Source organism: Thalassophryne amazonica, chromosome 7 (genome assembly GCF_902500255.1).
Source record: "Thalassophryne amazonica chromosome 7, fThaAma1.1, whole genome shotgun sequence".
NCBI lineage: Eukaryota > Metazoa > Chordata > Actinopteri > Batrachoidiformes > Batrachoididae > Thalassophryne > Thalassophryne amazonica.
Genome location: NC_047109.1, coordinates 79,032,370 through 79,046,411, shown reverse-complemented (window position 1 = coordinate 79,046,411; position 14,042 = coordinate 79,032,370). Strand labels below are relative to the sequence as shown.

Sequence of the window (14,042 nt, the reverse complement as noted above, 5' to 3'; positions counted from 1 at the left end):
GAAAACCAAAGTAAAGAAATGCGCCCTCAGCCAGAAGTTCAGCTGCTTTCAGCATGCATTTTATTGTTTCTAAACACTTGAGAAATATTGAGTTGGTGTTTTCCTTTTATGACAACTGGAGCAGTTCACTTTAATGTTTTCGCGGAATGAATGGAACGTTGCGTTTTTTTATAGCAAAGCACATTTGAATCAAAACATTAAATGTAGTTTCAAACAAGCTATTTTTATTGTTGTAATGCTGAAAGATTTTCACAAATAAAGCCATGGAAAATGTGTGCACAGTGCGTACAGGATTACAGCTGGCAGCGCCAATGTTCTCTATTAAATATTGCCTTATTGTTCTGATTGTCACATCTGGGACACATTTAAGGGACTTTGTCCTCCATTCTTTAGGCACGTTACAGGCATTTGTCACAGAGTTATCTGTAGATTCAGTCATGTCCGTGTCGTTACACGGAGCTGCTCTGCACCCCACGACGATCTACATGAGCGACTTGTGGAGTACTCAGTATGCATGTGCCCAACAATGTAACGATCTATTAGTCGATATATTTTTAAAGAATTTCCTCACTGTTGAGGCTAAACAAGGTAAAAATAAGGACAAAAAACTGATCTCTTTGTTGTTTTTTCCCCTTTCTCCTTTGTTTTTGATCCTATCTGTACTTTTGGTGATCCACCCCCATGCTCCAGCCATGAGGAGTGGCACAGGGGCTTCAGTGGTCAATGGACGTTGGGCTGTGGACCCTCCAGGGGAATATCATGCAGGGGGGACAACCTTCACTTACAAACGACCTCGAGCACAGGCGGAGGGAGAAGAAAACAAAGGAGAGTCCCTCAGTGCCCCGGGACCCACCACCACACAGCTACAGTTATATGTACGTACACAGACGTGCACACTCACACATGGTTCTTCCACATCTCCCTAACATTGTGTAAAACTTGATGTATGTTACAATGATCTGTCTCAGGATCCTCAAGATTGCAGAATTATTAAAGTATTATGACGGGTTAAAGCCGGCTATATAAAAGCTCAGCCTGAGCCAGAGCCTGAGTCAAACCAGGCTTTAATGTTCACACCGCTAATGTGCCGAAAAGATCTGACTCAAGAACAGGAGTCACTAGGAGCTTTGGAGCCACTAACTTTAAGCCTGGACGGCATGAAAGTTCAAAGCACTTGCCAAGAACCCCCAAATAAAGGTATTATCTCTATAAATGTGTCAACAGCACATTGTGACTGTTATAGTAATAATCCGTAAAGACAAATTTGTTGGATGAATGAAAAGTGGAACAACAATGTTTCTGTTCCAATCCTTTCTACAAGTTGCGGGCAGGGGCACCAGCTGTAAATGGTTACCGTCTTTGGGTGGGGAAGTAGCCTACGTCATACTGGTGTCCCGTGCAGGGAGAGGTGTAAGCTCGGCCCAGCTGGGAAGTGATCCCACAACCTTTGTGCTGTGAGGCAACAGTGCTAACCCACTAAGCTACAGTGCCACCTAGACAATGGCTAATTGTTTTCAAATGCTTGTAGTTACATAAGCCAAATGTTTAACAAAACATTTCCATGTTGGAACTACTGAAACCTCCATCCACCCATTTTCAAAACCCACTTACTCCAGTTCCAATTCAGTTTATTTATACAGCTCCAAATCACAACACAAGTCACCCCAGGGAACCCCACAGGGGTAAAGTCTGACCTTACTCATCCTCCACCAGTTTAGGTAGCAGGGTGGGTGGGGTAGGGAAGGGAGAGTGGTTGGCTGGAACTTCAGATATTAATTTACTTTTACAAAACATACTAAATTCTATACAGTTAATTGAGACTGTTTCAGAATTCTCAAAACACTGAGTAAAAAAATTACTTCACAAAATCTTTCTGTGTACTTTGCTCCTTCAAAGTACACAGTTGCTTCAGAAATTGATTTAGTGATCCAAAGCACTTGAAGAACTCCAGTGGTACAGTAGGGGACAGGGACAGCTCCCCCACCCCATGCTCCGGACAGATAGCAGGTGAATTTATTGTTGGCGTGGGACTCCTGTTCTCCTGCTCAGTAATGAGCTTTCAGTGAGCCGTCAGAGGTTCATAGTGAAGCTCAGCACAAACGAGCACGCCCGGCTGTGCGTGACGCTCAGTCTGCAGAGTTTAGTTTTCCTGTGAGGACCAATCACCTTACATTTTTAAAGCTGTTTTCATGATGTTGCATATCTCTTACTGCTTTTAACCTCGACAGTATGTCTGTCTGTCTGTCTGTCTGTCTGTCTGTCCTCCGCCTGCTTCTCTCTCCAGATCATTTTCCACCAGCAGAACCCGGGCATTGACTATGAGTTCTACATCCCTGTGGAAAAGCCAGAAGCAGAGACGGAGTGGCTGACGGACAGAGAGGGGGAGGTGCCCAGGGAGTGGCCACGGGAGCGAGAGGCGCCAAGGGCACCTCTTCGTAGTACGTCTCCTTCTCTTCTTGTTCTTTTTGTGCGATAGACTCCACGTTGTGTGCAGGAGCTCGATGTCAGACAGAGTGACTGACAGTCATTACACACGTCCGGCACATGGATCAGTGCTGTCAGAGACGGAACTGAGCACTCAATCAAAACTAGAATTTTGAGACATTATTTCCAAAACAGACAGTTGGATGGTTAGAGGCTGACTGAAGGGTTTATGGATTAGGAACGGGTGTGGCTGTGGATCAGATGGGTGGGATGACTGCATGCATGTGCAAAATGTACAGTATGTTTATGTGTTGCGTGAGATGGGAGGGTTAGTGTTGATGTCATGATATCATTTGACACTGAGACACTCATTTCCTCTCTTTCAACATTCATATCTGCTTTTGTCATTTCTCAACCTCCTTCCTCAATCTTTGCCTCTTTTCTACTGCTTTTGTTTTACTTGACTTTGTCTACATTTTTATTTCCTCCTCCCTCAGGTCCTCTCACTGTGTCCATGGAAGACCCCCTTCCTGCTTCACCTCCTCTTTCTGTCCCTTCATTTCCTTCGTCCTCCTCTGTGTTTTCCCCTCCCATCTCAGACAGATGGATACCTGAGAGGTCACGTCCTCGAGGTTCGGCGCCTAATCGGAATGCTCGCATTCCACCTCGCACTGACCTGCCGCTTGACACTCAGCCGCCGTTTGTGTGGAGGAGAGGCGGGTTCACAGAGTGCTCCGCTTCCTGCGGCAAAGGTAAAGGTTTCTGATACACCTCCATGTTTGTGTTTTCACATGCAATGTATGTACTGACTTTGGATGATGTGATGTCTCCCTCCTCTGGTTGCCGGGTGCAGGTACAAGAACGTGATTGGCCTCCTGTCTCACTCTTTCACTCTGTGTTCCTCTGTAGGTTTTCAGCATCGAGTGATTCTGTGTATTAACCGCCACACCAACGAGGAAGTCCCTGAGAGGAACTGTGACTCTGCAGCCAAACCCGTCCCCGAGGAGGAGCCTTGTAACACACATCCCTGCCCACCATTGTGAGAAAATACATGTCTAGCAAAGAAATACACTTTGCATGTCCAGTACCAGTCAAATGTTTGGATACAATTTGGGAATACAGTATATACAGACAGAGTCCTGCTTGGCCACCTTTATGACACCAAGGGAGTACCTTGTGATTGATGTCAATCACCCATTCCTACATGCCCTACGTGCGCAAGTGTGTGAAAAAATACAGAAAAACCCAAGAAAAAGTTTTAAAAGGAAGTTAAAACTAAAAAAGTGGTTATTTAAAATATTTAGCATTAAGTGCGTGATTATCAGCTTTACATGTCTAAGCACCGCACGTTTTTTGTGAAACTGCTCAAACCGTTAAATATTATGCGCATCACAAGAGAACGGTACTTGATCTGTGATCTGGATTCTGATCAGTGATGACAGTTTTTTTTGCAATTGCCTAATTGTATGTATTTAGATGACCCGCTGTTTATACCAGACATTGTTTGATTAGATTTTTAAAAGAAAAAAAATAAAAATACCATGTATGTTAACACTAAGAATGAATTATGCTAGACAGTTAATGTTAGCATGTGTGTCACAATAACTGAAGTGAGTATTTTCTTTAGGATGGCCCATCATTAGTCAAGCACACTGTGTACATATATATCAACAAAAATTATATATATATATATATATATATATATATATATATGTGTGTGTGTATATATATAACTAAATCTGATAGTTTCAAGAAGACTTTCATCATGACTGACTGATTTAAACACTAAATTATTGTTGTGCAGATTTGTCTTTATGTTTGGGGGTCACTGTTTGGCTGTGAAAGATCTTCTGTCAAGTTGTCGGTTTCCTGCTGGCTGCACCAGCTTTTCTACCAGGGTTTGCCTGTATTTTGTTGAATCTATTTTACCCCAACAAGCCTCCCTTGGTCTGGCAGGCAGAAGCATCACCACAGCACGATGTTGCCACCTCTATGTTTGGTATTCAGGATAGTGTGTTTATGATGGAGTGCAGTTTCTCGACACTTTCACGAATTTGATCCCTGCACTGGCACACAATCTGGCGTGCCAGTGAATATATTCATTGTAAACTATTTTAAACTGTTCATGAGCTGTGCGTGAGTTGTGCGCAGCTGCATGCCACTGCACAAGGAAATTTTCGCATGTTCAAAACTTCTGGCACGCATTCATTTTGTGAACTAGATGTTAACATTGCACAACGTATTCAAAAACACTGTGTGTCACTGCGAGTCAATGCGTCTCATTGCCACGGTGTATCTGAATGATTTTGATGAGATGTTACAGCTATAATAAACATAATTTTACAGTTACATTTCTAACTCATAAGAAGGAATGATAATGCAACTGTTTTACCAAGCCATTACAATATATACTCGTATATTAAAAATAATTACCTTTGAGATTATTCCAAATGCATTCTCCACCGCACAATACAGTAGTGTTCAGAATAATAGTAGTGCTATGTGACTAAAAAGATTAATCCAGGTTTTGAGTATATTTCTTATTGTTACATGGGAAACAAAGTACCAGTAGATTCTCACAAATCCAACAAGACCAAGCATTCATGATATGCACACTCTTAAGGCTATGAAATTGGGCTATTAGTAAAAAAGTAGAAAAGGGTGTTCACAATAATAGTAGCATCTGCTGTTGACGTTACAAACTCAAAACTATTATGTTCAAACTGCTTTTTTAGCAATCCTGTGAATCACTAAACTAGTATTTAGTTGTATAACCACAGTTTTTCATGATTTCTTCACATTTGCAAGGCATTAATTTTGTTGGTTTACTAGTGTGCTTGGGGTCATTGTCTTGTTGAAACACCCATTTCAAGGACATGTCCTCTTCAGCATAAGGCAACATGACTTCTTCAAGTATTTTGACATATCCAAACTGATCCATGATACCTGGTATGCGATATATAGGCCCAACACCATAGTAGGAGAAACATGCCCATATCATGATGCTTGCACCACCATGCTTCACTGTCTTCACTGGGAACTGTGGCTTGAATTCAGAGTTTGGGGGTCGTCTAACAAACTTTCTGCGGCCCTTGGACCCAAAAAGAACAATTTTACTCATATCAGTCCACAGAATATTCCTCCATTTCTCTTTAGGCCAGTTGATGTGTTCTTTGGCAAATTGTAACCTCTTCTGCACATGTCTTTAATTTAACAGAGGGACTTTGCGGGGGATTCTTGCAAATAAATTAGCTTCACACAGGCGTCTTCTAACTGTCACAGCACTTACAGGTAACTCCAGACTGTCTTTGATCATCCTGGAGCTGAACAATGGGTGAGCCTTTGCCATTCTGGTTATTCTTCTATCCATTTTGATGGTTGTTTTCCATTTTCTTCCACGCATCTCTGTTTTTTTTTTGTCCATTTTAAAGCATTGGAGATCATTGTAGATGAACAGCCTATAATGTTTTGTACCTGCATATAAGTTTTCCCCTCTCCAATCAACTTTTTAATCAAATTACACTGTTCTTCTGAACAATGTCTTGAACGTCCCATTTTCCTCAGGCTTTCAAAGAGAAAAGCATGTTCAACAGGTGCTGGCTTCATCCTTAAATAGGGGACACCTGATTCACACCTGTTTGTTCCACAAAATTGACAAACTCACTGACTGAATGCCACACTACTATTATTGTGAACACCCCCTTTTCTACTTTTTTTTTTTACTAATAGCCCAATTTCATAGCCTTAAGAGTGTGCATATCATGAATGATGAAATATACTCAAAACCTGGATTAATCTTAGTCACATAAGCACTACTATTATTCTGAACACTACTGTACGTACAAGACGAGCCGTAGATAATTCCTCTGTGATTCTGGGACGATGAGAGATGGTCACCAAAGTTCTGAGAGCAAATGCGTCATCAGCTGCAAAATGATGATTTTGTATAACACGGTGTCCAGCGGGCAGGTCGCATTGACACGACAAATTGCGCGGCAGTGCAGGGTTCAAATTTGTGCATTTGTCAAGGTGGCTTTAGATACAACTTTCAAGGTGGTCATGTCCCTTAACATCAGTGACCAACAAAAGATTACATATTGGGTGCTGTTTGCTTGAAGACTTGTGACAAGGAATAAATGGCATTAACATGAATCTCTCTTTAACTGTGTCTAGCTGGGAGGCCAGCGCATGGTCGGAGTGCAGCGTGTCCTGTGGACCTGGAGTACAGCAGCGGCAGCTGCAGTGCAGGCAGAGCTTTGGGAATCGCTCTACCATGGTGCACCCACAGCGCTGTGCCAGCCTCACACCACCAGCGTCTACACAAGCATGCCAAGTCCAACTCTGCTCCCACTGGGAGATTAGCTCCGACTGGAGCACAGTAAGTCCACAAAGACCAGCATCTGGTTACAGCAGACCACATCCTGTATGTCAGTATCTGCAAACATAACACAGACAGAAAGTGGGCAGCAGTGGGATGAAGACGGGCTTCCTGTAAGATCTGGTCCTTTACCTTTAATGCACTTAAAAACAAAACAAACAAACAAAAAAGTTACTTATTTGAGACAGTGTATTTCACTATTTATTAAACCAGGATGCTAGTGACGTTTAAGGTCATACTTGCATTTTTGACCCAGTTTTTGATCTATGAAGCCACATGAGAAACAATGTCACTGTTCTACTGTAGCTTTAGAAAAAAAGCTGTTTTTATATAACTTGCCATTAAGCATTTTTAAGAACTTATTATAACACAAACTCTATATTATAACAGCTTGCCTGTTCGGCGATTACAGTTGCTATTTGTCTGATTTTTATGAAATTATTTGGCTGTAAGCCTACAGCAACAAAGTCAAAAGATGTGATTATTTTCTTTTTTATGTACCTGCAGTATAAACTAATATATACTCAATGCTCATTCAGTATGACTTCTATGTGATGATTATATTGACATAAGTTGCAGGAATAAATTAAGAAATGTCTGGCAAATTTCATTTATGTTTTGATTTTTATAATAAGTATATTGTATAATTTTCACTTGTAACACCTTGACGTACCTTGTTTATGCATCACATACACATTTTACTTACAACATGTATAAATCCTTAAAAACCTGCTGTCTAAAGGATGACAGGTGAGGGTGACTGTGCATGATCATTTTTATTGGTTCTGTCAGTGTTGTTTGCTTGTACCCTTTAATTCCAGGTTTTAGTTTCATCTGGCTCTCCTCCTGTTTTTTTTTTTCTGTTTGTCCTTGTCTGCCTGTGTCTGTGTTCTGTCAGTGCTCAGTGGACTGTGGAGTAGGTAAGAGGATGAGGAGTGTGCGCTGCATCAGCGAGCAAGGCAGCGTGATGAATGACAAAGAGTGTAACTCCCGGTTGCGACCGCAAGGAAGTGAAGAATGCAACATGGGGCCTTGTGTGACCAACTGGTACTTCACTGACTGGTCGAGCACTGTGAGTATCATACACACACATGAAAGAAAGTCACATACACAGACGTCACAGTAACAAGCTCTTTCTCTTCCCATGTGGCCAGCAGTGTTCGGCGCAGTGTGGCCCCGGCGTGCAGAAGAGGGAGGTGGTGTGTCTGACCCCAGGAGAAGTCAGAGGAGGGGAAGACTGCACCGGAGAAAAACCAGCAGAGATGAAAGCGTGTAACGGGGGTCCGTGTGTGGCAACAACCATGTGGTACAGCAGCCCGTGGACACAGGTAGCATGGACGGGATACACAAAGGAGAGAGGATGGATGAGTGAAGCAGAGAAAAATGGGAGGAAAAAATTATATAGATATACGTATATAAAGTAAGCCTTTTTAAAATTATTGCTGCTTAGCCATTTCAAAAAAGGAATTAGATTTTACTTTCTTGTCCTGTGTATGTATTATGGGATGTTATGTAGCCATTCGTGTGTTTGTTGTGAAGACAATTATTCAATAACAGTACATTATACACACATAGTACTTAACCCAGCAATATTCAGGACAGGTCTGACAGCATGCGCTGGTGCCATACATCACCACATACCCCACACTAGGGAGCCACCTTGGGTCCTGACTGACAACATCCCAGGCAGACAACTGATCCATCCCCACCTTCTAAAAGTAACCATATATCTGTCCCAGCCAGATGATAAATAGGTACCCCCTTGAGCTTTCCCAGTTGCTGTGGTCCGTAACACTGAGGCACTTGGATTGGGCTCATTGAAGCGTGCTACATGGCTGTAGTGTTGTAGTTGACATTCCCTCACAGTGCAATTAGTCCTACCTTATCTCAGTCTCGCTATGTACTCATTAGACACAGAATCATTCCACTGGTACACAGGGATTCTCTTGAGATCTAGTACCAAAGACATCTACCAGGTTAGAGTCCACGTCTCACAACCGTACAGGAAGAGTGGAAGCTCCATGACTGAAGATTGTTAACTTTGTTCTCCTGCAAACACATTGGCATCGCCAACCCCCTTTGACCAGGGACCTGATGTCTCAGTAAGCTCTTTCCAGAGGTCTCTTGATCTCAAGGTCTGAGCTCATGAATGTCACTGCCGAGATAAGTAGCTCTTTCAACAAGTTTGACACATTCTCCGCAAACAGATACACTTCTGATGGCTGAATCCAGGAAGTAATTGAAAGCCTGGATCCTAGTCTTGACCCAGGATAATCGTAAATGCAGATACTCCAACTCGCTACTCATTTTTTCAAGCGCTGCAATCAGGATATCCAGTGAGTCCAGAAAGATCACAGTATTGTCTGCAAAGTCAAGCACTGCAAACTTTTCCTCACCAAAAAAGCACCTAAGATGCTGAACTTGATGACCCTACCAAACATCCAGTTCATGCAAGCACTGAAGATACGAGGAGCCATAACACATCCCTGAGGAACACCAGAATTCACTAGGAAGGAGAGATTGTGACCCTGGCTCCACACAGCACTCACAGTACCTGTGTGTAGGCCGGCAATGATGTCAAACAACTTAATGGCAAGCCCACAAATTTCTAGGATGTCCCACAGCGCATGCAGGTCAACCATACCAAATGGTTTGCAAACATCAACATGTCTCTTTTGACAGTTTCTACTGTCAAACATTTTAGTCATTCATAGTATTTAAGGTGGTTCAGTTTGAATTCTGTCATCTTTAACTTTTAATTTTGAGGTTAAATATCTCATACATTTACACAAACTAGCTCAGTTATTACAGCTACCACAATCCTTGTGTATGCAAGTAATTTTTGTTTGTTTTCCAGTGCAACGTCCGCTGTGGGAATGGAACTCAGCGACGAGAAATCATCTGTGTGCAAAAGATGGGAAACGACGTCACTGTCGTAGCCGCCACTGAGTGTGCTCATCTGGACAAACCCGCCGCAGTGCAGGAGTGCGAGATGCTCGAGTGTCAACCACAGTGGTTCACGACAGAATGGAGTGCGGTGAGGCCGGAGGGCAAATATGAGAATGAAAATGCGAAAAAAGGAAATTATGGCAGTTATAACTACATAAATGGAAAACCCAGCCTGCAGACAAACGATAAGATGACTTGTGTACTGTGTGCATTATTCACACAAAACTGCAAGACAGAAGTTCCGCATTTAAATGTATAAATGTTCCTGTCTTTGTTGTCAGTGCTCTCGTTCTTGTGGAAGGGGTTTACAGATGAGGGAGGTGAGGTGTCTCAGACCTGACAAAAGTCACAGCCCTGAATGTGACCCCACCACCAAACCTGAACAAGAGCAAATCTGCAACCCGTTTCCCTGCAGTCTACAAGTCACAGGTTAGCATTCGCCTGATGTGGATTTATACGCCTGTACCGTACACGCTCTCACTCCCTGCTAACCTTGTTCTCCTCCTTCTGTTGATAAGATGAAAACTGCCGGGACAGACGTCAGAACTGCATGATGGTGGTGCAGGCCAGGCTGTGCGTCTACTCCTACTACAAGTCTGCCTGCTGCGTGTCATGTACCCAGAGTGCTCAACGTGCCAAGAGACACTGATCAGCCAATCACAACACAAGGAGTCGAGCATTAATTAACAAAAATGATCACCCCTGAAATAATTATCCTGTAGAAAAAGGACAGAACACCAGTGACGGCTTGTGCTTCCCGTTAAATTTTAGCCGTATTCTCCTAATTCTTCAGGTAAAACAATGTGAAAACACTCTGTCCTGTTTTAGAATCTCGCTGACAGCAAAAAGAAGCTTCATTTGCAAAAACCACAAAGTTGCTAAATAAATATTATTAAATAAAGCATGATGAAAATAGCCATCATAAATATTGACAACATGCATAAACTTTGATTTTAAAACAAGAAGCATTTTACTAATTTCTTTATATATATATATATATATATATATATATATATATATATATATATATATATATATATATATTAACACACACAGTGGTGGGCACAGCTAACCAAAAAGTTAGCTTCAGCTAACTGAAAAGTTATCTTTTATAAAGCTAAACCGATAAACCAACCCAAAAATTATCGGAAGCTACAGATAACCGATAACTTCCAGTATTGTCTCTGGTACACTTCCAACTACTAACAAGCTGATTTTGAGTTTTAACACCACAATCGCTTCTGGTAGCATCACTGGCGACCACAGACCCAAACAATGAGTCAGCATTTCTGTCTTTGTGCACCCTGCCCTCTGCTGGAAGCTCCTGTTTATTACATAACTTGCAGCAGTAAAGTAGTTGAGAGGAGCAGCGAAGCTCAACTTTCTGCTAGTGTAGCCATGAGGCGAAGGTCTTGGAAAATAAAGCAGGGCTGACTTATGGTTTTGATTTATAAATAAAATTAATACCGATAGAATAACTCCATTAATGTCAATTCTGTCATTTGTACAAAGTTAAAATACAACATATATCTTTTCATTTTAAATAATGCACTAATTCTGAAGTTTTGTAACAAACACAGACAGACGCCAAAGGGATTATAGGTAAAATGTGCCTCCGCTAACACTGATTGGTTGACTCATTCATTCTATGTAAAAACCAACACGTTAATGTGAAGTGTGTGTGTTGGTGTTTACATATAAATGTGCTTTTGTAAAATATGCCTTTTTTTTATTGGTTAAAAAAAGCCGTTTGCAAAAAGCCAAAAACTTAAGTTGTGAACTGATTTGACAACCGTCTGATATAACCGGAGTCAAAATAAACACTGCCTTCTACTGGCGTCCAGATGCTCATACTACCATTAACACTACTGGCCAGTAGATGGCAGTAGAGGCCGTGAAAACTTGTCAAAACAAAATTCCAGATAATCCGTGTCTGCTACATTTAAGATGCGTGGAATTTAATAAATGCAAACTGAATTTCAGACATTATATATATTACTCTGGAATAAAGACAACAGACAGTGTTTGACATAAGCAGGACTCTAAATACCAAACAGGAATCAACTGCAATGATTCCAATTGCAAATAATGAAGAAGCAACCTGGGCTTCTTCTGGCATTTTTACATAAAACAAACGCATTAACAACATCTATAAGCCCAGAGAATATTTTCACGAGAGTTTAAGGCACAATATACAAAGTGTTATGTGTCGGACGCAGCTCGGAGAACCGACCAGCGTTTGAAGGACCCAGTATGAAATAAGCAGAGCACGGTACAAAGGCTAACTGAATTTAATACATAACAGTGAAAATATAATAACAAAAAGGTGCGGCCTGGCGTGGTGCGCTCCCAGCAGCGCTAACGGTCCGGAGCCAGAAGCTGTTTCGGACCCAAGGACCCCGCCGACACCCCCCAGGTGGCCGCAACAACCGAGTCTGTGAAAGAAGGAACCATTATGTGAGTCCACACTCTACACACAGAACACTTAAAGGTGTACAAACAGCAAACACTTCCTGGCTTGATTACTGATCAGCTTCCAAACCTGCAGGCATGGAACATCCAGTTCACAAAACTCCACCGCAGTGGAAGCTGATACATGACTAACAAACAGCTCAATACAATAAGGTGTGAGGGACACCACATTTACTGACTGTATAACTGTTAGTCACAAAATCTAACATACCTCAGGAAGTGTGCTGACGAGCGTGAGACCTCACCCCCTCCTCTTTCACAGACTGTGCATCAAACCTGGACGTTCTCAGCATCCGCTGCTGATGAGATGGCTCCCGAGACGACGATCTCACCCGTCTGGTCACAAGGTCGAGTCTCTGGCAAATACACACTGTGCACTCCAGTCTTAAATGCCAACATGTTCCACTCCATCCAGATGCACCACAGCTGTGAGTCCTGACGAGTCGCAGGTGATCAGGGTGAGGTCCTGACAGCCTCAGCAACACAGCCACTCAGTCCCAAATGCACGCCACCTGGGAGGAAAACCAAAAAAACAGAAACAAACCGGCAGCCAGGCCCCCCCCCCCCCCAGCCATATAACACAAAGAGTTTAATGCTGTTGTCCGTGGGGAGCCTGATCAGAAAGTCTCAAATGCATTTCTTCTGTCATTACCCATAATGCACCTTGACACAGCATGTCCACACTAAAACCTTCAAAATTAGTGCATTACTTTAAAACTAAAACATATATCTGATATTTTCACTTTATAAAACTTCAGACAAGACATTAATTTAAATAACTTGTCCAAAATTAGTTTGGTTAAAATTTTAACTATAAGTTAAAACTATATGCCTCTGGATGACTTGGGTGATATTGCCAGTAAGAAGATTGAATTGCACATCTACTACAAAACTACAAAACAGGTAGGTACTCAACTGATTTTAGACTTAATAGATGTATGTAACTGTTAAGCTTTCTTCATCACGCCTACAAAAATATATTAGCGGTTTAAAAATTATCAGACCAAAACTTATCGGAAAATAATTGGTCTGATGATGGTTTTCAAAGTTATTTGAAAAGCTAATCCGATAATGAAAACATTAGCTTTGATGGTTAGCGGATTAGCGGAACTGTGCCCACCACTGTGTGTATATATATATATATATATATATATATATATATATATATATATGTATATATATATATATATATATATATACGAGGGCTGTCCATAAAGTATAGGTCCTTTTTATTTTTTTCAAAAACTATATGGATTTCATTCATATGTTTTTACGTCAGTCATGCTTGAACCCTCGTGCGCATGCGTGAGTTTTTCCACGCCTGTAGGTGACGTCATTCGCCTGTGAGCACTCCTTGTGGGCGGAGTCGTCCAGCCCCTCGTCGGAATTCCTTTGTCTGAGAAGTTGCTGAGAGACTGGCGCTTTGTTTGATCAAATTTTTTTCAAAACCTGTGAGACACATCGAAGTGGACATGGTTTGAAAAATTAAGCTGGTTTTCAGTGAAAATTTTAACGGCTGATGAGAGATTTTGAGGTGATACTGTCGCTTTAAGGACTTCCCAAAATCTCTCATCAGCCGTTAAAATTTTCACTGAAAACCAGCTTAATTTTTTGAACCATGTCCACTTCGATGTGTCTCAGGTTTAGAAAAAATTTTGATCAAACAAAGCGCCAGTCTCTCAGCAACTTCTCAGACAAAGGAATTCTGACGAGGGGCTGGACGACTCCTCCCACAAGGAGTGCTCACAGGCGAATGACGTCACGGACAGGCGTGGAAAAACTCACGCATGCGCACGAGGGTTCAAGCATGTCTGACGTA

At 41.8% G+C, this 14,042-nt stretch overlaps 1 protein-coding gene across 2 annotated transcripts in view; it reads left to right on the top strand.

Moving 5' to 3' along the window:
* Positions 1-10,437, top strand: part of adamtsl4 (ADAMTS-like 4) — a 70,265-nt gene extending 59,828 nt beyond the window's left edge. Inside the window, exons 8-17 of one of the 2 annotated variants that reach the window (XM_034174662.1) lie at positions 691-875; positions 2,285-2,438; positions 2,922-3,176; positions 3,334-3,463; positions 6,598-6,802; positions 7,701-7,874; positions 7,957-8,130; positions 9,660-9,839; positions 10,033-10,180; positions 10,270-10,437. In XM_034174662.1, the coding sequence (XP_034030553.1) occupies positions 691-875; positions 2,285-2,438; positions 2,922-3,176; positions 3,334-3,463; positions 6,598-6,802; positions 7,701-7,874; positions 7,957-8,130; positions 9,660-9,839; positions 10,033-10,180; positions 10,270-10,400 (1,736 nt within the window). In that variant the 3' untranslated portion in view covers positions 10,401-10,437. The remainder of the gene's footprint in view (positions 1-690; positions 876-2,284; positions 2,439-2,921; positions 3,177-3,333; positions 3,464-6,597; positions 6,803-7,700; positions 7,875-7,956; positions 8,131-9,659; positions 9,840-10,032; positions 10,181-10,269) is intronic. The other variant, XM_034174663.1, reaches the window with a different exon arrangement.
* The last annotated feature ends 3,605 nt before the right edge of the window (positions 10,438-14,042 follow it).